This window comes from Oculina patagonica, chromosome 10 (genome assembly GCF_052425735.1).
Source record: "Oculina patagonica isolate OP01 chromosome 10, crgOcupat, whole genome shotgun sequence".
NCBI classification, from domain to species: domain Eukaryota; kingdom Metazoa; phylum Cnidaria; class Anthozoa; order Scleractinia; family Oculinidae; genus Oculina; species Oculina patagonica.
Window position 1 is genome coordinate 15,089,049 of NC_135767.1, and position 25,226 is coordinate 15,114,274.

General features: G+C 38.1%; 1 protein-coding gene across 2 annotated transcripts in view; it reads right to left on the reverse strand.

Annotated features, from left to right (window-relative positions):
- Positions 1-19,165, reverse strand: part of LOC144628980 (E3 ubiquitin-protein ligase RNF123-like) — an 87,381-nt gene extending 68,216 nt beyond the window's left edge. Inside the window, exons 1-21 of one of the 2 annotated variants that reach the window (XM_078487117.1) lie at positions 18,906-19,165; positions 18,025-18,101; positions 16,699-16,808; positions 15,492-15,546; positions 14,659-14,744; positions 13,918-14,004; positions 12,987-13,054; positions 11,508-11,633; positions 10,384-10,483; positions 9,218-9,319; positions 8,254-8,379; positions 7,053-7,145; positions 6,768-6,841; positions 5,679-5,775; positions 4,912-4,987; positions 3,581-3,645; positions 3,114-3,188; positions 2,529-2,652; positions 2,118-2,178; positions 1,153-1,193; positions 233-387 (exon numbers count right to left, since the gene is read on the reverse strand). In XM_078487117.1, the coding sequence (XP_078343243.1) occupies positions 233-387; positions 1,153-1,193; positions 2,118-2,178; positions 2,529-2,652; positions 3,114-3,188; positions 3,581-3,645; positions 4,912-4,987; positions 5,679-5,775; positions 6,768-6,841; positions 7,053-7,145; positions 8,254-8,379; positions 9,218-9,319; positions 10,384-10,483; positions 11,508-11,633; positions 12,987-13,054; positions 13,918-14,004; positions 14,659-14,744; positions 15,492-15,546; positions 16,699-16,808; positions 18,025-18,101; positions 18,906-18,973 (1,866 nt within the window). In that variant the 5' untranslated portion in view covers positions 18,974-19,165. Of the gene's footprint in view, positions 1-232; positions 388-1,152; positions 1,194-2,117; positions 2,179-2,528; positions 2,653-3,113; positions 3,189-3,580; positions 3,646-4,911; positions 4,988-5,678; positions 5,776-6,757; positions 6,842-7,052; positions 7,146-8,253; positions 8,380-9,217; positions 9,320-10,383; positions 10,484-11,507; positions 11,634-12,986; positions 13,055-13,917; positions 14,005-14,658; positions 14,745-15,491; positions 15,547-16,698; positions 16,809-18,024; positions 18,102-18,905 lie in introns of both variants that reach the window. The other variant, XM_078487118.1, reaches the window with a different exon arrangement.
- Between the last annotated feature and the right edge of the window lie 6,061 nt (positions 19,166-25,226).

The following is a 25,226-nucleotide window of genomic DNA, read 5'->3' on the forward strand; positions in this document are numbered from 1 at the left end:
CAGAACCCGAGTTAATCGAGTTTGGGACGTCATGTTGGCTAGTAACCATGTTATTTAACGAAAATAAGAAACTCAACAAGAAGTTTGGAAATGCTACCTGGAACACCATATGAAAATACGCCATATGCTTACTAACAAACAAAAAATCGCCAAGTTTTAGTGTGAATTAACTGTGCGATTTAGCTCTTAATTTTATTCAATGTGTAAATTCGGATCCAGTGCCCGCTCATACCTTTGAAAGCTGCTTGTGTACAGCAATGTGGTAAAGCATGATGACGCCATCCAACATTTCAACCAATGAGGGATCGAGATGGCGATCTTCACACGTCAAAGATTGCTCGTCCTCTTCACCAGACTTCGCTCGGTTGGCTGATTCCTCGATGACATCTGAAAAGAGAATAAATAAAAATACAGATTTCACTTTGTCAAGCGTCTTTTTATACTTTGCTTGTTTCACTTGCTGTTAGGATTTGGAACGTGTAGGGCTTTTAATACAAAATATGAAAATTTTCATCATCAGAGAGGTCAACTCTGATATGCCTTTCTATATATTAACAGAACAAATAACGAAAAAAATCAAATGCCCCGAGCGGGATTCGAACCTACGACACCCCGATCTCATGGAAGGTGCTCTAACCACTGAGCTACCGAGGCAACCACAGTGGAGTGAGTCGAATATTTGCTACAAAGGAAACATTAAGATTACCGGACATCCTTTATAGCAAATATTCCACTCACTCCACTGTGGTTGCCTCGGTAGCTCAGTGGTTAGAGCACCTTCCATGAGACCGGGGTGTCGTGGGTTCGAATCCCGCTCGGGGCATTTGATTTTTCCGACATTTGCTCTGTTAATTTATAGATAGGCATATCAGAGTTGACCCCTCTGATTATGAACATTTGTTCGAAATATGCCGTATTGCGTATCTAAAATATGAAAAAGCATTCAACATTTCGTGAATTTGTCCGCGTTTTACGGACTAGCTCTTTCCATCTTTTTGCAACAAATATGACGACAGGTTGGAAGAGAGGAGTCTGGTTTTATTCCCAGGTCTCTTGCAACGTGTTTAACTGGCCAATGCTGGGGCAATGCTGGCCAAGACGTTTTCAACATTACTTTACCTAATGTAACAATGTCAAGGCAATCCTACTTACCATGGTAGGCTTTCTTTAGATGTGACAGAACACCACCAAGTCTATGAAAAGAAAACAGAGATGTTGGGATTTGCTGCCGTTTCAAATAAAAATTCTCTTCATAACATAGCTTGCAAAGCCGTGCAATCAAATTCAGTATACATAAGTGTGCAGCAAAATACAATAGTGCACGCTGACAGTGTTAGCAAATTGCTTCGCCAGAATTTTTTGTTCCTCGGGCGGCGGGTTTTATGTACATTTCCACCAGCAATGTTATAAAACAATTGGTTCATGTTGTAAGCTCTACACTATCAAGTTTTATAGTTCACCACTAAATTTTCTCCGATTCTGATTGGTTTAAATTGAACACGTGACGCGATAGTGCCCGTCCGCCGGAGGACACTATCAGCCCATAGTGCCCTCCCGTGAAAAATGCCCGGATCGATAGTGCCCGCCCGTGACTGTTTTTTGTAAACAAGCTGCCTGCAGACAAAAAAACCCAACCAAATTCACTGCATTTAGTGGGTTTCTCGTCTGGTTTTGTTTCGTTTGTTAAATTTCGGCTTTCAATTGAGTTTTTTATCCTCAAAAGTAAAAATAATTCACGATGATCGATGATCGATTGATGTTCTTAAAACTAGCATATTTGCCCTCGAAGATTCGCTTCTCGGGCTAATATTTGTTTTAAGAACATCAAATTTCCGCGGGGCAACTATCAGCCGATAGTTCCTCGACAGAAACACTCTATTGTTAAAATGGTGCACACGGGAAGTTTGCAGAGAAGTTTGCAGAGCACTCAAGAGGCTTTTACACTTCTTTCGTGCTCTCCAAACTTCCCGCGTGTACCATAACTCGATAGTGTACGCCCTAAACCGTGAACCAACTGTTTAATAACAGCAATTTAACAATTTTTACATTAAATATGTTTGATTTTTTTTTGCGAAAATATACGAGACTTTGTTGCACTGATTATGCAGTAGTGTTACCTGGGAAGGTCCCAAAAGTGGACTCTGTCGTCATGGAACACGTGATTGGGCACGTAAGCGTCTAAAAACAATCAAAAGAAATCACACGGAATTAAAGAAAATTGACAACCTACAGGGCCTGGTTATATAACGAAAGCTGCCCCTGTAAGGAGGGGTTCTTTCTCCCCAGAGCCATAATTTAACCAGCGTTTATAGGAGAAAAGTTGACCCTACCAACCGAACCAAAAATTAGTCCTTACGATTTCACGTACGCTCCGTGTATCTAGACTGTCCTTGGTCGGCGAGTAAAAATTGCCAAAGTGTTTACAAGAAAAAAAAGTTGGCTCGAAAGCATTGACAGGTCAAAGAATAACAACAAAATTAATACATACTGTTACAAGTAAAGTAAATGTTGTTTCAGGTTACACGTACCTTTACTTCTGATTGGCGAATTCTTTTCATGAGCCCACTGCTCCCAGTGCCAGCGGACTGCTTGCACCAGTCTGTGATAGAAACACGTGATCACTGGTCCTGCGCATGCGCTGGACGGTTGAAGCTGTTCAAAAAAAAGAATGCAAATTCTCATATTAAATCTCCTTGAAATCATCATAGCGTACATTGATTATAATTTGTAAGAAATGCGGGACTCTTTACACTTTGCGACGCGAGAGACGCGTGACATTCGACCTGAAAAATTCCATACTGATGACGAACAACTACAGAGGTCTTGATTGGCTGTTGCCTGGTTACAGATTTTCGCGCGCAAGTAACAACCAATCAGAGACACTCCAGCGATCCCTGTAGTGATACGTCATCATTACGGAGATTTCGGCTTGTGAGGATGAAAAAACCGCGTGATGCTTTACAGACATTTTTTTTTTCTCCGTAGACTTCGCAGCTAGTGATTCTTGTTTGCGAGCTGATAGCAAAGTAATGGCATCTGGGAGCCGGGAAAACAAGTACGGAAGTTTAACGGGATAAAAACAAGAAAGGAAAAAAGAACTAAATCGATCTTACCGAAATAGTCATCATATTTTCCTGAAGGAATTTCCTAAACTTTTCTAGAAACAGCACTCGTGTGGACTTGGAGTCCTATAAATAATAATAAGAAGAATAAATTGTTAAAAGACTACGAGTAAAAATATGCAAGCTTATTGTTAGAGTCGCGAGACGATTTTAAGCGGTTTATTATGTACAAAACTCAAGTTCATAGTCCAGTTGTTTATGTCCATAAACCTCCATAGAGATAGGAAATTAACGATGACATTGCTCTGATTAATTCTATTATCAGTCAGTTGGATGTAGCCACAGAAACACTTTTCAACATCCCACAACACTCCCGTGTCGTACACACGAGAGCCGTTATAGCAGGTTGTATATGTTCGATTTACGCGAGACAATTCGTGTGTGCAAGCTTGACGCATGCAGTCGAAATCTGCCCTTTCACTCGCATCATACAGTACACTCTAGGCACCTTGCATTACCTGTGTGGGTCGATCGTCTCCTTTTAACAAAATCTTGCAAATCTCGACTTGAATATTCTCGAGCACTGAAATAAGAACAAGAAGTTACGAATGGTGAACAAGTTATTGTATATTTGGAAAATCGTGTTATATTCGTGCTTCTACTCTAAAAAAGTAGAAGTAAAATAGTAAAGTAAAAAGTAAATAATGGCATACCACTTTCCCCAGGTACAACCACGCTTTAAATTCAGGGAACTTTACTTGTTAAAAAATTACTTCAAACTTGCATGTACTGAACTTTTTTTAGAACAAAACGATTTTAGTTAATACCTGCTTGAACAAAATCACTGACTTTTACCCGACATTTACTTCGCATTCAATTTTTTTCTAGGTAAACCTAATCAGACCATTGCTATACGCTTTTCAAATTAACTGACCCTGCACGAGCCTTGCAAATCTCAGTAAAGTAATTAACATTAGAAATGGTTTCAGACCAGAAACGTATTTGCATGCACAATTTTAAACTAGAGGAGCGTAAAAGTACTGGTATAAACCCTTGTGTTCACACGAGCTTTCGAGTTATCCTGAGCTCACACCAAAGCTAACATCAGTGTAAACGTACTGTATTAATGAAACAAGTACAAACATTTTCTATTTCTAAAATCTTAAGGTCATTGCCCTGTATTGCATTGCGCATCTTTACTGCGCAGAATTTTACGCGTAATTAGCGCGCACATAAACAAAATGGCGGGTTTTTCTATGCGGTTTTTCTTTCTCGTAAAACGAGTATGGTGACCTATCAATTTTTTCTCAGATTTTGGTTGTGGCGATCAAATTCGTTCTGTAAAATGAAAACAGATCAATTCCTATGTTTGAAAAATAAATTATCGCTAAAAACGTGTACTTTGCTAACAGAGGATTTTTAAAGGAAATATATGGAATATACAAGGTCTTCCCGCTCCTAAACGAATCTGGTGACCCCCCTTTTTCATTTCAAAATTTTAGTCCCCTTAAAGTAGTTAACCAGTAGGCGAAGTTTGGTTTAAAATCTATGTTCAGTTCTATTTCAGGGTAATGACCTTTTTTTTTTATTGCAACACACAGAAAAAAAAATATATATATAGCCTACTTACTGAACAATTATTTACGTTACCAACATGACTTAACGTACAATTACTTACATTTTTACATTTCATTGCATTAGAATTGCTTACATTCTTCACACTACTTACACTACATACATTACTCACATGCCGGTTACATTACCTAATGTACAATAAGTTACATTTGTTACGAGACATACTACATCACATTGCTTACGGAAACTTCAGGGTAATGACCTTAATATATACCTTGAATTTTATTTTTGAGTTTATTGCAGGCTGCAGTGTATTCTGTTTTGGAGGCTTCACTTGGCTTCGAAGACTCCTGAAAGTGAATTTATTCATCAGTTTACTTTACTAACACAAACCTTACCACAATAAACCATCTATGTCACAAATGGCATATATTGACAAATTTAGCCAAACCGTCCAAGTTCATGGATCTTCCTTCTAATCTTCAGAGACTTTCAAAGGGACTGTGAGTATTGTGTCATAGAGCGGTTTTTATTCGAGTCTCTTTAACCAAAACTACCGACAAAAATCACTCTGGTCAATCACAAAGGGCACTACAGACAATTTAGTGAACCAATAAAAACTTAAAGCAAATACACAAAGTCGACGAAGCGCGGGAAAACGGCGTGTGTGAGCGAGTCACGATTAATTTTGGTTTCACTTCTGATTAGTCAAGAAGTGGCACAAGTTTTTTAAGCCAACCACGAAACAAAGGAAAGCAAAACCAATGCATTTCAAGACAGACTGCAAAACAGTCTTTTTTTTTCTCTAAAGTCGTTGGGAAAAGCGCTTATCGAAGGTGCGAAGCGTCGATCGTTTGGCGAGCCTCCCACAGTTTTGACACTGGGTTAGCTCCAGACCTCTCGCTCTCGTTCGAAGACCGAGCCCGTTCGCAAAAGATACGACTGTTTTGCAGTCTAAATTCAAGATTACTTTCACTCAATTAAAAACCGCTCTTTGAACTTCTGGCATGCATGTTTACTTAGTAAAGGTAGACCACTTACATCATCGCTCTCCCACCAGACCAAAGGGAAGGATGACTGGAGGATGTTGTCATCTGGAGGCTTGATATGCATGAAATAACTAAACTTCTGAGGAAAAGTTAACATGGTCAAGGAAACCACATAAAAAAAATACGATTTCAAAAAAATGTCGAGAGTAAAATTCAACCCAATGTAAAAAAAGTTTCTTCTTAAAAATTCGACATTTTCATTACACTTAAGTACAAGAAATGACAGAGCCTTGGAAATATTGTGTACAAAAGCCGCAAATTCTGTTTGGTTTGTAATAACCCCCCACCCCCCCCCCCCAGCCTGAACCATCCATATTCCTTTGGCTTAAACTACTTACTTAAGATTTCTTTTGTCTTATAGATTGCGATCTGCCTTCTTTTCTCTTAGCTCATTGACTGAGAATAGAAAAAAAAAAAAACAATGGTCGCTTCACAAACTAAAAGCCATAGAAAAGGACACAAGTGTCCGATACTTTCTACTTAATATTTACTTGTGTCCGCAACAAATGTTGCGCGCGTGTTCAAACATGGAAACATTTGTGTCCCGCAACGATGTGTCTTCGTTTGCCACGGCCTTAAGAGTAAACAGGGGCTATGTGCTTTTATACCATGCCATAGAAAATACAGCCAATCAGAATACAGGAAAGCCGTTGTATATTCGACGGTATTCAACCCAACCTTCCCATAGTGCGCTGCGACTGTATTCTCGACGAAATTTAGTAAGCGTATTTTCTATGGCATGGTATAAAATAGTTACACAACACTTTCTCGTGGTATACTATGGAATATCCCACTTGTCACTTGTATTTTCTTGGCATACACACTCGCCTAAAGGCTCGCGTGTATACCGAGAAAATACAAGTGGCTCGTGGGATATTCCATAGTATACCACTCGAAAGCGTTGCATAACTAGTATATAGTCTACTCGACGTCATTTTGGCTACATCGATATACCGTAAAAAAAAACAACATCAACATGGTCTCTCTGAAAAATGCCCAGTCTTCCTTTCAAGTTTCTTTGCTTTTCAATACAGATGAAAGGTCTATAGTTAAAGAAGGTAACTTGCTAACAAAAGGATATGTTTTGCAAGCAATCCACAGCCTGCGTGTCTTCTCGTGTTTGAGGATAGCAAGAGCCAAAGAAAGACAACGAACCTGAAAGAAAAGGACAGAAAAAATACATTACCGTTTGATTCCTAATATGGACATATCAAATCTCCTAACTGCGTGCTATACATTCCTCTTAAAGTTAGTTAGGAGAATTAAGTGGTATATCAAGACATTTTCAGAAAGGAGTGAGTTGTCCATACCAGTGTTGCTTGTACTAGGTTTGCATCACATTCAAAAGAGGTTTGTAAATCCATACCTGTGACCTGAAATCCATCGTAACCGGTTGAAACCAGTAAAACTTGATAAGCCCGTTTAGCAAGTGTCTCAGACATGGCTCAAGTTCAAAGTCCTAAAGACAACAAGAAACAACATCAAAATTAGAGTATGCCAGTTATTTAAAAATACTTTTCGTTGCACAATATTGTACATAATTATGCAACTTCAATTCCATGCGGGTATCAAAACGTTACACAATTTAAAAATTATAATAACTTGGCTTTCAACACAAGAAAATGGATTCTCTCCTAGGATTTGAAGCGAGGAGGCACAAGGTTTCACTATATGAAGCAACTAGACGTACTGTATTGCTACCTCCTCCCTCTCCTTCTGCGCCCTAGATACGATGATTCAATCAATCAATTTATTAATGTCATGGCACGGGATGAGGTTGCCCTCTATATCCGAGCCAAAGGCTCACGTTAAAAGCGCATGACAATAATTAAAATACATTATAAAAACAATAGAAACTAGTATAGGTAAAAAATAATAAAAATAATTAAAAATTTAAGAATAGTTAGATTACAATATCTCATGAGTAAAAAAATTTAAAATGTAAAAATGCTTTAACCCACCCACACTAAATGTTACACCCAGGATTAAAAACTTGAAAACTTATGCTAAAAAAAAGTCGCTAAAATCTATGAAATACAATAGTTACATTTGCAACTAGCCTTTAAATTAAAAAAGTCAAATGTTTTCAAATGTTTTCGAAAGTCTCTCAAGTTACTAGATTGTTTAACGTAAGAAGGGAGCTGGTTCCATAAGTGAGTTAATTTTTGTAGGTAAAAGAGTTGTGGTAAAACTACGTTTTATCAAGTAGCCCTAACAGTTTGCTGGTACAAATAGGCCATTTCCGAGTTACTATTTGCCTCTGTTTCAAAACGAGTCTACGTGCGAAACCATTCATATGAAAATGAGTTTCACCAACAGGTCCATTTTCATGCAAATCAAACTCATTTTCATTTGAATGGTTTCGCACGTAGACTCGTTTTGAAACAGAGGCAAAGGGTAACTCGGAAATGGCCTATTTGTACTATGGGAACCACGTTCCCAAGGTACTCTCCCTAAAAAAGAGAACCCTGGGAAAGAGATACTCCAGATTAGAGAACCGCAGTGCGGGAATAGTGTCTTGCCAATCTGGCTCACTGAAGTTATTCGAGTCAGTCAGAACACGTTACCTCCATGCAGACCCACATGAGGTCCAGTATTTTGTGAACACCTGGCTGATGTTCCAGCGGATTGGTTCCTGAACAGGACTTTAACAAGAATGGCAGGAGTGCCTCTTCCACCACATAGCCTCCAGTCTGAAAATGCAGAAACATAAGACAAGGCTACTTTGAGCAACCAGGCCTTGAATCTGATCATTTGATTTTTAATAGCTAGCTTTTGTAGCATCATAATGACAAATGAGGGGATCTAACACGTCAGAAAATTGATATTTTCGGGCTTTGCAGTGTTGAGTAATAAGAAAATTAACTTACTTGCAGAAAGAAACAAACGCCTGATCGCAGGTTACAAAAACATGAAATACTTCAAGTTCGTTTTTAACTCGGAAAAGAGTTGTAGTGAGCGAAGTGAATTTCACTTCTTCTCTCCTCCACTCGTTTCCTGTTTAACATAGGCACGCAATACGTGCAAGTGTTTTATAAAGGCCTCTAGAGAATTAGACCTGTTCTCTGATTACCTACATTTCTAGTTAAATTACATAATATTAACATGCTTAATTACCAGCCAAAATATTGTATTAATGTCATTTTGCTTGAAATAGACCAAAACTTAATTTTTCCAATGATATTATCATTTTTCCTAACCTTCAAAAAACAAAAAGGAAAAAGAAAGAAAAAAAGAAAAAAGGAGAAAGAAAACAATTTGCAACAGATGGGAACTCTATCTCTTGGCCTTTCGGCCTGCTCTCGATTGGCAGCTAGATGACAATCAAACTAAGTGAAGCAAACTGAAGTGTGGAAAGGTTAACATCATTTGTTTTGGCAAATCTTTATTTGTCAGTTTGTTGTTTTTTATCCTTGTTTCATAATAAATTTTCTGAGTTTAGCTTATAGCCACTTTGATTAGGTTCATTGATCAAAATCCGTGTTGATCTTCTCAAAGCTTAACAACCCTTGTTCGCCTTTGTGTATTTACCAGCAGTGGTCCCAGTTTTTCAAACACGTGTGCAGTAGTAAGAAGGGTCAGAGTATCAGATCGACCATGAAGAGATGGCGGCATCCAAGGAACCCTGTCTGGCTGTAAAACAAAAATAATACGAACAGCAATAAGACATACCTCATTACAGAAAATTAACGCTTGTGTTAATTAAGGTATTTGAAATTAATGCGACTTAAATTAACGCGAATCGAAAGAAAAATTACTTTCCAATAAAGGAAAATAACGCGAAAGAGAGGGTAGTATTTCAAAATGAAGGAAATTAACACGATGTGCACAAAAAAAAACATTTGTTGAGACAACAGGAGCAAGTTTATTTCAACACTAGTCGTACAATCCGAGACGGAAACCATGTTCGTGATACTTCAAGCGTTCTTCACAGTTTCAGTGATGCCAGTAGATTTCCACCTGATGAAAACATGCCTTATCCTAGGAGATTGGAACGTCTGGACTGTATCGAGAAATTGAGACCAAAATAATGGAAATTAGGGTAGCGGAAATTAACGCTCCACTTAATTAAGGGCGCGGAAATTAACGTTAATAAAAATTAACGCGACTTAAATTAACGCGAATTTTTGAAATTCGCGTTTATTTCATGAAGCGTTAATTTCCTATAATAAGGTAGGCTGGGAGAGACTTCATCTAAAGTTAACTATGGGAAACAAATAATCGAGGAAGATTACATTGAAAGTATAATTATGATAAACAATTATAATAATAAGGGATTTTCGATACCAGTGGCTAACTTGAGCAAGTTTGTTCTAATAGCTTCCACTTCAAACCTCTGAGGTTGGAGGGTGGTGTGGGGGTTACTCTCCTGTATAAGCTATAAACATATATGTGCCCCCCCCCCCCCAGGGTATGGGTTTGAGCTGTTTGAGCTGTTCTCTTGACAGGCCTTTCCATCTTTAAATGAACGATAGCAGGACACGTAAGCACACATATAATTAGTTTTTGATGTACAAAAACGGAATTTTCTACTTCAGATAGGTAGATCTGAAAATTAGTATGGAAAACGGCGTACTGTGGTTTAAAAAATGGTCAAGATTTGGAAAACCTGGGTGATACCACCCATCCCCACCCACCCCTCAACCCACAAAAATGCAAGATGTACTGCCCTCCCCTTGGGGGTTGTGCAAACTTACAGCTGGCAGAAGTCTTTCCAAACATGAAGCAAGTTCTACAGCTTTGGCTACATCTGAGATTGGAGGGTCCTGGAGAGGCTTGTAACCTTCAACAGGAAATCTTTTAATGGTTAAGAATAAATATGCCAGCTGACTCATACATAGTAAAACAAACATTTTGGAATATATAAACCGTCCAGTAAAACAAATGATTATTACAGTAAGTACATAACTCAGTGTCTCTTTGCTTTGAAGAAAATGTGGCAAGAAGTAGCTGAAGTGAGGCACCTAGAGAAACGATTTTCACAAAAAGAGCTTACACAAATGCTCAATATTATCATATGGTGCATGAATTTTTGCCTTAAATTTTTAAATTTTGTTTCAAGGCTGCAGTTTGGCTTCGGTAATTCTCCAGAAATAGAGCGAGACTGACATAGATTTTCATTCAAACTTTTCCTATTGGTTGTCTTTCTTAAGGGAACTTATACTTTGAAATAAATAGGGGATGATCACAATTTTCTTTAGGAGCATGAAGACCTTGTATATACGTATATACTGCATAATTGCTTTATAATTCCTTCGTGAGTACTGGCAAAGTACACACTTCCAGTGATTATAGAAAGAACTTGACCACTGTGGTTAACATATGAGAAAAAAAAAATCAGATTTGACACCATACTCATTTACAAGAAAACGACAATTTTTTCTCTCACATGAGAGAAAGGTTCATAGAAAAAGTCGTCATTTTGCTTATGTGTGTGCACTGATGATGAATAAAATTCTGCGCAGTAAGGATGCGCAATGCAAAACAGTGGAATGACCTTAAGCAAAACATTGCCTGACTGCTTTGAAAAGCCAGGACTTACACCTAGTTATGAGTGACTTCATGTTGTTACCTGTATTAACTAGGTGTCTCAACTACTCTGCATTTATCATGATACTACATCAGGGCTGTGCTCTAAGGGTGCCCGGGTGCCTCAGGCGACTAACTTTTGTCTTTGGGCGACCAGATAATCTTATTTCTTTCATATAAGCTTTATGCTGGGCACCCTGGATCTCATAGTTTGGAACCTTTGGGCTCCTTGTAATTTTTCTTAGAGCATAGCCTTGTACATGTAGGTCTAATCAATGCAAAAAAAGGATACTTAAAAGGAGTTCCCCCAAAATTCATCTGACATGATTCTCCATATGATAGGCTGGCAGCAGGAAAATAAGCAAGGCCAGGGCCGTACTGAACATTGTCAAATGCCACACCTAAGAAATGCCCATTCCTTGAAGAAGAGGAAGAATATTAACAATCTGATTTTACAATGTGAATTTTTAAGAGTGGGCAAACGTATCATAGGGGTCTTACAATGGGATGCAGGGGACCCCATATAATAGGGCTGGGGATGCACATCGTCTGTTTTAGTGGTGTAAATAATTTGGTCTCTCTGACACTTAAGGTATTCAGGACAGAAGGCAGATACTTTAAGTTGTCAAGGACATGTTAAGGGTTGACATAAAAAATTGTTGTCATACTTTGTTGGCAGTTAGGCTAGACGCATCAGGCATAAAAACATGTTTATTTATTAAAAACTAGCCATGGTAAATTGCCATTCCTGAGTTTTGATTGGTTTACAGGCAATGGTAAAATTTTATGAGCTCATATTATACCATGGATCCTAAACATGGTACATGTATGCATCAGGGAGAACAGTCAGGGAGCTCAAATATAGCAATTTTTTTTTATTGGTGTTTTTAATAATAACAAGAACTGCAAACAGTTTATAACCGTGCGGTTAATGTTTGAGCACTCACTTGAGAACACACAAGTTGTGTTTGCGTTAGTCACGGAATGTGCATGACATGAATTTCCTTCACTGCGTCATCTTTTGCTTTTTAAAAACCACATGCCTAGCCGGATAAATGCCTGCTTACGCATACAAATATTTGTTTTGTTCCAATGTTCACTAAAATAAATCCAAACCAGTTCATAAATTGCAATAAAAAGAAAACCAAATCACGTCAAAATAAAGAGTAGACTAAGGCCATCCCATTGTGTTTCTCTGTTTAGCGTCGTCCGACGAGCTTTTGGTAATTCCCCTGGCGCACATGATGACGTGTATCCGGTGCCTTGACACATTCTTGCTGAGTTTGCAACTTACGTTTCGATTCCCAAAATAAACTCAAAACAAAAAATGGAACATCCAGAAAACAAGTCATTGTTTTGCAATATTCAACACGTTCCAGGTAAATTGTACGACTTGTACTCGCTCTGAGCCAAACGCTTGAATGACACAAAAAACAGAGCGCAGAGTATTTGTAAATATTTTTAAAATAGGTGAATGGTTATTTATAGCTACAAGCGAGCGATCGTGTGGCATGGGTCTGACATAGTGGTAGTTTTAAATAGCTTGGACATGTCCGAGCGGTCTCAGATAGTAGATAGCCAACAAGGTGAGTAGTGCCGAGTTGGCTATAACTATCTCATATCCAACGTGTGCTCGTGGAATAATTGTTGTTAAGTATCTTTTAGGGGGAAAAAAAGCTAGCTAAATTAGCCATGCCCAGATTGAATAATAAATTTAAATTATATTTTAGAATAATTTTATTAATATGCAATTTCTGCAAAATTAACTGACCTGCTGTAAGAGATTGTTCCTTCATCTAGATCAATGCAACATCCTATGACATCACCTGCCATCCACTCCTGAACATTAATAAAAGCATTTCATGGTTTGCGAGTCAAACTCTGTTAGCTGAGAGGGCCATTCCATTTTATATCCACACCCCCCCCCCCCCCGGTTGACGAGGTAAGTCAAAATTTACCCCCTAAGAAAAAAAGATCAAAGTGCCGACATGATGCCCCCCTCAGAAAAACCCGATTTTTTCTTAACCCCATCGGAAAAAGACCACTTTTTGCTCATTTTTTACTTACCCCCTCAGAAAGATTCAAAGGTGCCGACATATTTTAGACCTCTTAAGAAAAATTTGTAAACGAGGGGGTGTGAATTTTTTTTGGAATGGCCCAGACCACTATGGTACAGAAAAATCAACTTACATGTACTTACTAGTTATCAGGGTTTTCAAAACAAGCCAGCGACCACCAAAGTTCTGCCAGCTACTTGATTTTAAATCACTGGTTACTCTGGTTATAGAGATCAGATCACAACAAGAGAGCTTGCAAAGATGTCGCTAAGGGCTGGCTGCTGGCTCATTTCACTGGCTTAAAGAGAACTTAAATCCTGCTCAAATTTTACATGAAAACAGAGACTTAGGTAAACTTTTAGAGCTAACAAGGCCAGAAAAGCCAGCTGGACTTGTTAATGAGCTAGCTTAGTGTTTTCTTAGCTACATCCCTGAGCTTGGTTTTAAAACCACCTATACGTACTCTTCCAGGTGCTGACACCTAATTCATAGCATCATTTTGAAACCCCTGAGTTACTTTTACAGTAAAATGCTCTAGTTAGTCAAGACAGACTGGTATTTTCTACAGAATGACCAATATGGGGCCATTTAATACTAAATAACATGTCATAAATTATTTGTATGCATTCATATGCGTATGTTCACCTCTCCGTATTTTCCTGTGCACACATTCCATTTTCTAACCCGATGACCATCATAAGCAAAGGAGTCATTAGTATCGCCAACACCTTCCTGCAAAGAAATATGTAGAACTTAAGTACACTTGAGGTAATCAGTTATTTGTCTTTTAAAAACATATAATATACAATTCATATAAATATACAACTGCATTCATGAGTTCTAGGAGCAGCGAGGCATGCGAGGTGTGCAAGGCAGCGAGGCGTGCGACGGAGAAATCCCTACTCCAAATAAAAAGGCTAACCCTTACCGCAAGCTACCTAAGCTAACTGTAGGCTAACCGGACTTGCTATTTATATAGGCTAACCGGAATAGATTGCATGCCTTGCTGCCTTACACTTTGTGATGTCCCCTAATACCCCCCTGAATGAGATGCTAGTTGATCAATGGTTTTTGCCTACTACATTTTGCATCCATGGTTTACCCAAAACTTCACAATACTGTCCGATGCATCTGCAAGAACAAAACCTCTTGCTCTGTTCAAAGAACATGGACATAACAATTACATGTACAACATGGTGAGTGTTTGATCTCCAGATCTTTCAGAACAAGAACTACTGTTCCCTATTAATAGTTAAAATATTAGAGTTCAGTGCACTAAAATTAGTCAGAATCATCTTAAATCACCAGAAAGGTCTCAGTTTTTATATATTTATACACTGTATTTCAGATCACATCTTTTTTTTCACAGTACAAATAATGTCAAACCTCATTAGTAAACCTGCACTGCAAAGTCGCCCATCCCAGCTGCATGATTCCTTTGGAGCCTAACAGTATCTCATACATCCACTTGCCTTGAAGAAAATAATACATCAAGATTCAAGAACATTTTTGAGAGAAACAAATTTACAGATAAATTGCCTTTGTTTAACCAGGGTTGCACATAGTGAATTACATGTAACAGTCTTGCAACTGAAAAACCTGTTGCCCTCAGACTTTAGAATGAATTGGAATTAAAAAGTGATGGTTTTGGTGGACAAAGGAAAACTGGAGAACCCAGAGAAAAACCTTCAACACAAGGACAAGTTCAACCAACAAACTAAAATTAAAATCCACCTGTGAGGCCAGGTCCAGTAATGGAGGGGGACAGGGAGTTCTTAACCTCCCACCACCCGTACCTTTTACTCCGGCTTCCCTTTTTTTTTACACTCGCCTCCCGCCCCATTCCATAGCTGTACTCTCCTCTGTCACATTATCTAGACTATTGCAAAATATAACAAAATGTTGTGAAATTTTACTCGTTTCCTCCTGGTTCCGCCACCTTAGGAATCCTGCTTCCCACCCTCCCTTCTCCCATTTCCCACCCCTTTTCTCCTGGGCTCCCACCCCCATGTCCCCCTTGCCTTCAGCTCAGATTCCCTCTACGCCAGCTTGAAGGAAAAAGATGTGGCTACAATCTTTTATTATCAGAGTATAAAGTCAGACACAGTGGTTTCATTCTTTGATAAACAAATTTGAGATTTCCTGATTTAGGATGAACATGATGTGAAGACAAGAAACAAGATTCAGTTTGGTGCAGATTCCACTCTCAATAACAGTACCTTTACAAACACATGCATTTGCTCTGACACTGCTGAAGTTGCTTTTGCTTTCAATCTAGTCAACAAAATATTAAAATTAATTAATAAAATGTAATATAAATTAATAAAAAATGCAAGTGTTACAAATAAACCATTTTTTAATAAGTCGTCTGGTACGGCAACCAGGGTACAATATAATTTTGTAAACTCAAGAATGCATGGCTGTGTATTTGGGACAGAGCAGAAACAGAATTTGTTTTGCATGTTTTTGTAACATGTCAAGAAGTATTTAATATATATGTAATAGAGACACTTAAGCCTCGGCTAAGCAATTAAACAGTTTCGTCCAACATCGTGTTGGAACTGAGCATGTTTGACCCTTTAGCCACCTCCTTCAACATTGCATTTAAATGGTTTCCCATGTTTGATCTAGATCAAACATTTTCATCCAACATTTTGCTTTACGCGCAAATGTTTGATCGTTTAGCCACCTCAGTCTGCAAACAAAGCAAGCCCAAGCGGGAAAAAGCAACCAATCAGAAACTGAATCTATGTGACGTTGCGCCATTATTTCAGTGGTAATACGCACAAAGCGTTATGTGGGCTCACTTTGGTAGATGTTCGATCAAACATTGATAATTGGTTGCTCGTTTAGCCACTCCATGTTGTGTGCACTAACACGATGTTGGACGGAAATGTTTGATGGAATAGGGTACTAAAAATAAACGTTTACATAAAAAAACATTATTTTACATGACTGTAATTTTATAATATTTTAAATCACTTCATTATCAAATTAAGGGTCAATTTTCCATATTGATCTTTATTAAATTGCGGTTTTCAGTGAAATGCAAACTCTGAAATTCAAAATTAAACGAGTGATTGCATTTTTTGCTGCTGTCAATCATAATTATGGCGACAGTCAATGAACCATGAAAAACATATTGAAGCAAACAAAATGGATTGAAATCTATCATTCATAACTGATAGATGTGCTTTTTTGACCCGGTTGAAGTGAACTGTTTCCTGAGAGGTTCGCTTAGTGAGTTAGATGATTGACAGCATCAAAAAGCGTAAACCATTGGTCGGTGATTGGATTTCAAAGTTCACACATAACTAAAAACCGCAATAATGTTAGTCACTGAACTGTCAACATAGGGCAACGCTAAGCATGTACCCTAATCTTCTCTTGACTATTCAAAAGGTCTACATTTTGTAAGTCTTGTACCTCAATTCCATCATTAATATTCATAGAGCCACAAAGGCTAGCTCTATCAATTCCAACTGTTTCTGGGCCAATTCTTCCATCTGTTAAAGCTCTTTCTTCAGCATCCAGGTCTAGTTTTAAAAAAATAAAATTAAAGTAATATAGCAAGGTATTGAATTTACTGTGCAAAGTAAAAAAATAATTTTTATAAGTGTTGACCAACACTATTAGCTGATCAGTATTAAATTTAAGGGTTTGCTGTTTAGAACTGCAGTTTTTGATTGAGTGTCAAAAGAAATTTGCATTTGCTAATTAGGTTTATGGCCGATTCCCTCTATGGGGCATGCCTGCCGGGAATCACGGTAGTTGTATTCATGGTTGCAAGGTCTCTTGCATGGTTTAATTAATACAACTACCATTACCATCTTTATTATTTACTACACACTTGACTTTTTCAGCATTGCTGATCCTAGCAGTGTGCATTACACGTGTGTCACATATCAACCTAGTAAATAGCCCAGCTCAACACGAGTCTATCCTAGCTCAGTTGGTTAGAGCTTCCCAGGGTTGTCAAAATAAGCTGGCAACCGGCGCATTTCACTGGCTATTACGAACTCTGCGCCGGCTACTCCGAATATTAGTAGGTCAGTTCTGTTTCGTAGCCGCCCACTTTTTGGATGGAACCTGCTACTCAAAAACCTACTGACAACCCTGGCTTCCAATTGGTATCTGGGAGGCCATGGGTTTCGATTTTCGTCAGGGACTCAGAATTTTTCTGTGTCCCATGCTCGTGTCATTGTTGAAAAAATTTGTCTTCATTATTTAAAAGTTGTCTGTATGATTCTTTGCACTAGTTTTCAATATTTTATCATGTTGGACACATTATTGTAAGTAGGAAACTCTTTTGAACCTCCTTAATTCTACATGTAAATGCTTACTCCAAGGGTAACTCAATTACCATGATCACTCTAACCACTGCTTAAAGGAGCTAAATGTCATGGGGATTTTGCAGGTTTTTGGTCTAAACCATTCAGAAATTAGATGTAGGCAACTAAATCCATAACAAATATTATCTTTTCCCTAATTTGCAGATAGGAATCAGCCTACAGCTATAAATATCTAATTTTTGATGACGCATAAACAAATTGAAAACCTTAGCCTAACTTTTTTAAGTTGCAATCCGTTTCCATCCGAGCCATCAGCAGTTTCAGTGCTTTAATAAAGCAATTTTTAATAAAAATAGACCATTACTTTTAGGTTTCCTACGACACAAATACAAATTTATGCAGTTCAAATATCTGGTAAAATCTGTGGCATAGTCCTTGTAAGGAACTAAAATGTACAGACCTGGTTTAGGTTCCTCATCAAACTGAGCGAGAATTTCTCCAATATGATCTTGTAGGGTTCCATATTCCAATAACCGTCTGCAATGGTGAACAAATAAATTATTTTTACTGAGGCCCTGCCAGGGTAAATTCCGACAAGCGACATGGCCCAAAAAGTAGCGACAGCATACTAATAAAATTGCGACAAACGACAACCCTTATGGAAAAAACTTAAATTCCGACAAGGACAAGCAATTTTCCTTCAATTTAATTACCGACAGCGACATGAAGAGCGATAAAACAGCGACATGGCACATATTTAAATTTAGACAAGCGACACGGGAACCCCCCTGGCAGGGTCTCTTTACTGGCCAAGGACGTAAAGTAAAATTAAGCTTATTTTCAAAACATGCGGCCATCGATCCTTCCAGCAATTTAGAGATGCTGTATTTCTTTTCTCTCGAAGGGCTTTCTTTCTTTCTTACTTCATCTAGAAATTCCAAAACATTTATTGTCAACCTTGAAGTAAACCATGAGAAAAATATACAGTAAGCTTAAGTCAGCTACGGTCCACTCAGCCAACAAATCAAATTTCTGATGGTCTCCAATTGAATTTTTATTCGCTGACCTCTTGACTTATTACTGGCAAGAATAGTTGTTACTGAGGCAAGAAAAGGGAATATTGTTGGGTCATTTATCTAACTCTTCTTGGAAATAACGATGACGAATTTATTCTATCCACTTGGGTGAAATATTTCACGAGCTTTTTACCTTAGCGATCGACCCAAACCAGATTAACTCGATCGCTGAGTGTTTTACCATCAAAAGTGATCCTCGTATCCTTTCGTTTGCACGAATAAACAATCACAAACAAATTAAATGCAAAATAATTTTGTCAATTACCTTGGAGTGGCGATATTTTCATCCCTTTTTGACGGGAACACTGTCGACAAAAACTGGTCAACATCCATCGGCGTCGAAGATCTTCACGACAATTCAACGGTTATAACATCTATGAACGAATTTGATATATGCTTTAACCTCAACCTGATGTATGCTTTAAGAAATCGATTATATCTTGATAATTTGTGATTTCGATCATGAAAAATACGCATAAACAAGATTTTCTGTCAAAAAAGTTGTTACGCAGCCGCCATATTTGATACTTTATGGCCAGGCCTTGTATGGTCACGTGAAGAAATGGCGCATTTTATGAACCCAAATTTTTTTATAACACAAGCCGGCAAACAGGGCTAGCAGGACGAGTGAAAATCTCACTGACTAAAGCCAGAAGTATATGGGTTATATGCTTCTGCTAAAGCTCATACGCTGTGTTTTGCGAAAGCGATGACATATTATCTTCGGAATATGAAAAGTGAATCCTTTCAATATTTTTCCAAGGATACGAGCTGCAAGGTAAGCTGTTTCTTATTACGAGACGGAGAGCGAAAGAGAAAATAAATTCGATTTTGCCGTCAAAGTTGTTTGTGTGCTTTTCTTCATTCAAACAACAACAACTAACGTGCGAGTCTCGAAGGACGAAAATCTTTTTTCACGGCCCTAACGTGGTAGAATGGGCCAACCATGAATGACATAAGCTCGATGATGGCTAAAAACTAGCTGCCTGACGAAAGTTTTCGCGTTTGAAGCATTACACCAAAGCGTCTACGGCTCTGTTGTGATTTTGCCGCTCGGGAAAAATTTTCTTCATCGGGCGCTTCATTCAACTACCGTTTTCAAAAATAAATGACTGTTTATTTACATCAATTACAAATAAAATCGGTCAACAAAAATACTTAAAACTAAGCATGGAACCGAATTCTTTGACTCATTTAACCCTTGGAATGACAATCTGTTCGGCTGTTCGAGGTTGTTTTGTATTAAGCTTAATTTTTTTCCACTCGGAAGTAAACATTTTAATTTTAATTCAGCGAAAACTAACCTCAGAATCAACAGCAGTATTTGCTGTTTTTTTCCTTCGCTCTGCCACCGTATAAACTTAGTCAATTTATCAGCAATTTGACACAAACTGCTCCAATCGTGTAAACTTGCATGTGCATGTGTAATATATTGCGGATTCAGTCCAGAAAGACCCAAACTGTACATTTCAAGTCTCAATCTGGCCGGTATTGCTAAATCTGGATTGAAAATAAGATTTAATCTACGCGGTGGTATTTCAAACCCAAGAGACCAAAACCGTCATTTTCAGTTGCTCATATAGCAATTTCTTATTCGATTCTTTTGGACTTGGAGTGAAAATTGAGATGAATCCACGTGATGGCAGATTTCCAGAAAGACCCAAACTGTACATTTCAAGTCTCAATCTGGCCGGTTTTGCTAAATCTGGAGTGAAAATAAGTTTTAATATAGGTGGTGGTATTTCAAACGCAAGTGGCCAAAATCGTCATTTTCAGTTGCTCATGTAGCACTTTCTTATTTGATTCTTTTGCACTTGGAGTGAAAATTAAGATGAATCCACGTGATGGCGGATTTCCAAAACGACCCAAACTGTACATTTCAAGTCTCAAACTGGCTGGTTTTGATAAATTTGGAGTGAAAATCAGTTTTAATCTACGTGGTGGTATTTCAACACAAGGGCCCAAAATCGTCATTTTCAGTTGCTCATGTAGCACTTTCTTATTCGATTCTTTTGGACTTGGAGTGAAAATTAAGATGAATCAACGTGATGTCGGATTTCCAAAAAAGTCCCGAACTGTACATTTCAATTCTCAAACTGGCCGGTTTTGCTAAATCTGTAGTGAAAATCAGTTTTAATCTACGTGGTGGTATTTCAACACAAAAGCCCAAAATCGACATTTTCAGTGGCTCATTTAGCACTATCTTATACGATTCGGTTGAACTAGTTGTGAAAATTAAGATGAATCCACGTGATGGCGGATTTCCAAAAACACCCCCCAAAAAAATTTACCATCTTTATTATTTACTACAAGACCCAAACTGTACATTTCAAGCCTCAAACTGGCCGGTTTTGCAAAATCTGGAGTGAAAATAACTTTTAATCTACGTGGTGGTATTTAAACACAAGGAACCAAAATCGTCATTTTAACTTGCTCATGTATCACTTTTGGACTTGGAGTGAAAATTAAGGTGAATCCACGTGATTGCGGATTTCCAAAAAGACCCCCCAAAAAAATTTACCATCTCTATTATTTACTACAAGACCCAAACTGTTCATTTCAAGTCTCAAACTGGCCGGTTTTGCTAAATCTGGAGTTAAAATCAGTTTTAATCTACGTGTTCAGTTGGTATTTCACCACAAGGGCCGAAAAACGTTATTTTCAGTTGCTCATGAAACACTTTCTAATTCGATTCGTTTTGACTTGGAGTGAAAATTAAGTTGAATCCACGTGAGGGCGGATTTCCAATAAGACCCAAACTGTACATTTCAATTCTCAAACTGGCCGGTGTTGCTAAATCTGGAGTGAAAATAACTTTTAATCTACGTGGTGGTATTTCAACACAAGGACCAAAAAGCGTCATTTTCAGTTGCTCGTGTACAACTTTCTTATTCGATTCTTTTGGACTTGGAGTGAAAATTAAGTGGAATCCACGTGATGGCGGATTTCCAAAAAGACCCAAACTGTACATTTCAAGCCTCAATCTGGCCGGTTTTGCTAAATCTGGAGTGAAAATAACTTTTAATCTACGTGGTGGTATTTCAACACAAGGACCAAAAAGCGTCATTTTCAGTTGCTCGTGTACAACTTTCTTATTCGATTCTTTTGGACTTGGAGTGAAAATTAAGTTGAATCCACGTGATGGCGGATTTCCAAAAAGACCCAAACTATACATTTCAAGCCTCAATCTGGCCGGTTTTGCTAAATCTGGAGTGAAAATAACTTTTAATCTACGTGGTGGTATTTCAACACAAGGGCCCAAAAACGTCAATTTCATTTACTCATGTAACACTTTGTTATTCGATTCTTTTGGACTTGGAGTGAAAATTAAAATGAATCCACGTGATGGCGGATATCTAAAACGACCCAAACTGTACATTTCAAGTCTCAAACTGGCCGGTTGTGCTAAATCTGGAGTTAAAACAAGTTTTAAAATAGGCGGTGGTATTTTACACACAAGTGGCCAAAATCGTCATTTTCACTTGCTCATGTAGCACTTTGTTATTCGATTCTTTTGGACTTGGAGTGAAAATTAAGATGAATCGACGTGATGGCGGATTTCCAAAAAGACCCAAACTGTACATTTCAAGCCTCAATCTGGCCGGTTTTGCTAAATCTGGAGTGAAAAAAAATTTTAATATAGGTGGTGGTATTTTAAACACAAGTGGCCAAAATCGTCATTTTCACTTGCTCATGTAGCACTTTCTTATTCGATTCTTTTGGACTTGGAGTGAAAATTAAGATGAATCCACGTAATTGCGGATTTCCAAAAAGACCCCCCCAAAAAATTTACCATCTCTATTATTTACTACAAGACCCAAACTGTTCATTTCAAGTCTCAAACTGGCCGGTTTTGCTAAATCTGGAGTTAAAATCAGTTTTAATCTACGTGTTCAGTTGGTATTTCAACACAAGGGCCGAAAAACGTTATTTTCAGTTGCTCATGAGACACTTTCTAATTCGATTCGTTTTGACTTCGAGTGAAAATTAAGTGGAATCCACGTGATGGCGGATTTCCAATAAGACCCAAACTGTACATTTCAAGCCTCAATCTGGCCGGTTTTGCTAAATCTGGAGTGAAAAAAAATTTTAATCTACGTGGTGGTATTTCAACACAAGGACCAAAAAGCGTCATTTTCAGTTGCTCATGTACAACTTTCTTATTCGATTCTTTTGGACTTGGAGTGAAAATTAAGATGAATCCACGCGATGGCGGATTTCCAAAAAGACCCAAACTGTACATTTCAAGCCTCAATCTGGCCGGTTTTGCTAAATCTGGAGTGAAAATAACTTTTAATCTACGGAGTGGTATTTCAACACAAGGGCCCAAAAACGTCATTTTCATTTGCTCATGTAGCACTTTGTTATTCGTTTCTTTTGGACTTGGAGTGAAATTTAAGATGAATCCACGTGATGGCGGATTTCTAAAAAGACCCGAACTGTACATTTCAAGGCTCACACTGGCCAGTTTCGCTAAATCTAAAGTGAAAATAAACTTTCATCTACGTGGTGGTATTCAACACAATGGCCGAAAAACGTCATTTTCACTTGCTCATGTGACACTTTCTTATTAGATGCTTTTGAACTTGGGGTGAAAATTAAGATGAATCCACGTGATGGCGGATTTCCAAAAAGATCCAACTGTACATTTTCAAGTCTCCAACTGGCCGGTTTTTCTAAATCTCGAGTGAAAATTAGATTTAATCTACCTGGTGGTATTTCACACACAAGGGACCAAAATCGTCATTTTCAGTTGCTCATGAAGATTTTTCTTATTCGGTTCTTTTGGACTTGGAGCGAAAATTAAGAGGAATTCACGTGATGGCGGATTTCCAATAAGACCCAAACTGTACCTTTCAAGTCTCAAACTGGCCGGTTTTGCTAAATCTGGTGTGAAAATTCAGTTTTAATCTACGTGGTAGTATTTCAAACACAAGGGCCCAAAAACGTCATTTTCAGTTGCTCATAAAGCACTATGTTATTCGATTCCTTTGGAGTTGGAGTGAAAATTAAGATGAATCCACGTGATGGCGGATTTCCAAAAAGACCTAAACTGTACATTTCAAGTCTCCAACTGGCCGGTTTTTCTAAATCTCGAGTGAAAATTAGATTTAATCTACCTGGTGGTATTTCACACACAAGGGACCAAAATCGTCATTTTCAGTTGCTCATGCAGCACTTTCTTATTCGGTTCTTTTGGACTTGGAGTGAAAATTAAGAGGAATTCACGTGATGGCGGATTTCCAATAAAACCCAAACCTTACCTTTCAAGTCTCAAACTGGCCAGTTTTGCTAAATATGGAGTGAAAATCAGTTTTAATCTACGGAGTGGTATTTCAACACAAGGGCCCAAAAACGTCATTTTCGGTTGCTCATGTAGCACTTTCTTATTCGTTTCTTTTGAACTTGGAGTGAAATTTAAGATGAATCCACGTGATGGCGGATTTCCAAAAAGACCCGAACTGTACATTTCAAGGCTCACACTGGCCAGTTTCGCTAAATCTAAAGTGAAAATAAACTTTCATCTACGTGGTGGTATTCAACACAATGGCCGAAAAACGTCATTTTCACTTGCTCATGTGACACTTTCTTATTAGATTCTTTTGAACTTGGGGTGAAAATTAAGATGAATCCACGTGATGGCGGATTTCCAAAAAGATCCAACTGTACATTTTCAAGTCTCCAACTGGCCGGTTTTTCTAAATCTCGAGTGAAAATTAGATTTAATCTACCTGGTGGTATTTCACACACAAGTGACCAAAATCGTCATTTTCAGTTGCTCATGAAGATTTTTCTTATTCGGTTCTTTTGGACTTGGAGCGAAAATTAAGAGGAATTCACGTGATGGCGGATTTCCAATAAGACCCAAACTGTACCTTTCAAGTCTCAAACTGGCCGGTTTTGCTAAATCTGGTGTGAAAATTCAGTTTTAATCTACGTGGTAGTATTTCAAACACAAGGGCCCAAAAACGTCATTTTCAGTTGCTCATAAAGCACTATGTTATTCGATTCCTTTGGAGTTGGAGTGAAAATTAAGATGAATCCACGTGATGGCGGATTTCCAAAAAGACCTAAACTGTACATTTCAAGTCTCCAACTGGCCGGTTTTTCTAAATCTCGAGTGAAAATTAGATTTAATCTACCTGGTGGTATTTCACACACAAGGGACCAAAATCGTCATTTTCAGTTGCTCATGCAGCACTTTCTTATTCGGTTCTTTTGGACTTGGAGTGAAAATTAAGAGGAATTCACCTGATGGCGGATTTCCAATAAAACCCAAACTGTACATTTCAAGTCTCAAACTGGCCGGTTTTGCTTAATCTAAAGTGAAAATAAATTTTAATCTACGTGGTGGTATTTCAACACAAGGGCCCAAAAACGTCATTTTCACTTGCTCACATAGCACTTTCTTATTCGTTTCTTTTGGACTTGGAGTGAAAATTAAGATGAATCCACGTGATGGCGGATTTCCAAAAAGACCCAAACTGTACATTTCAAGTCTCAAACTGGCCGGTTTTGCTAAACCTGGAGTGAAAATAAATTTTAATCTACGTGGTGGTATTTCAACACAATGGCCCAAAAACGT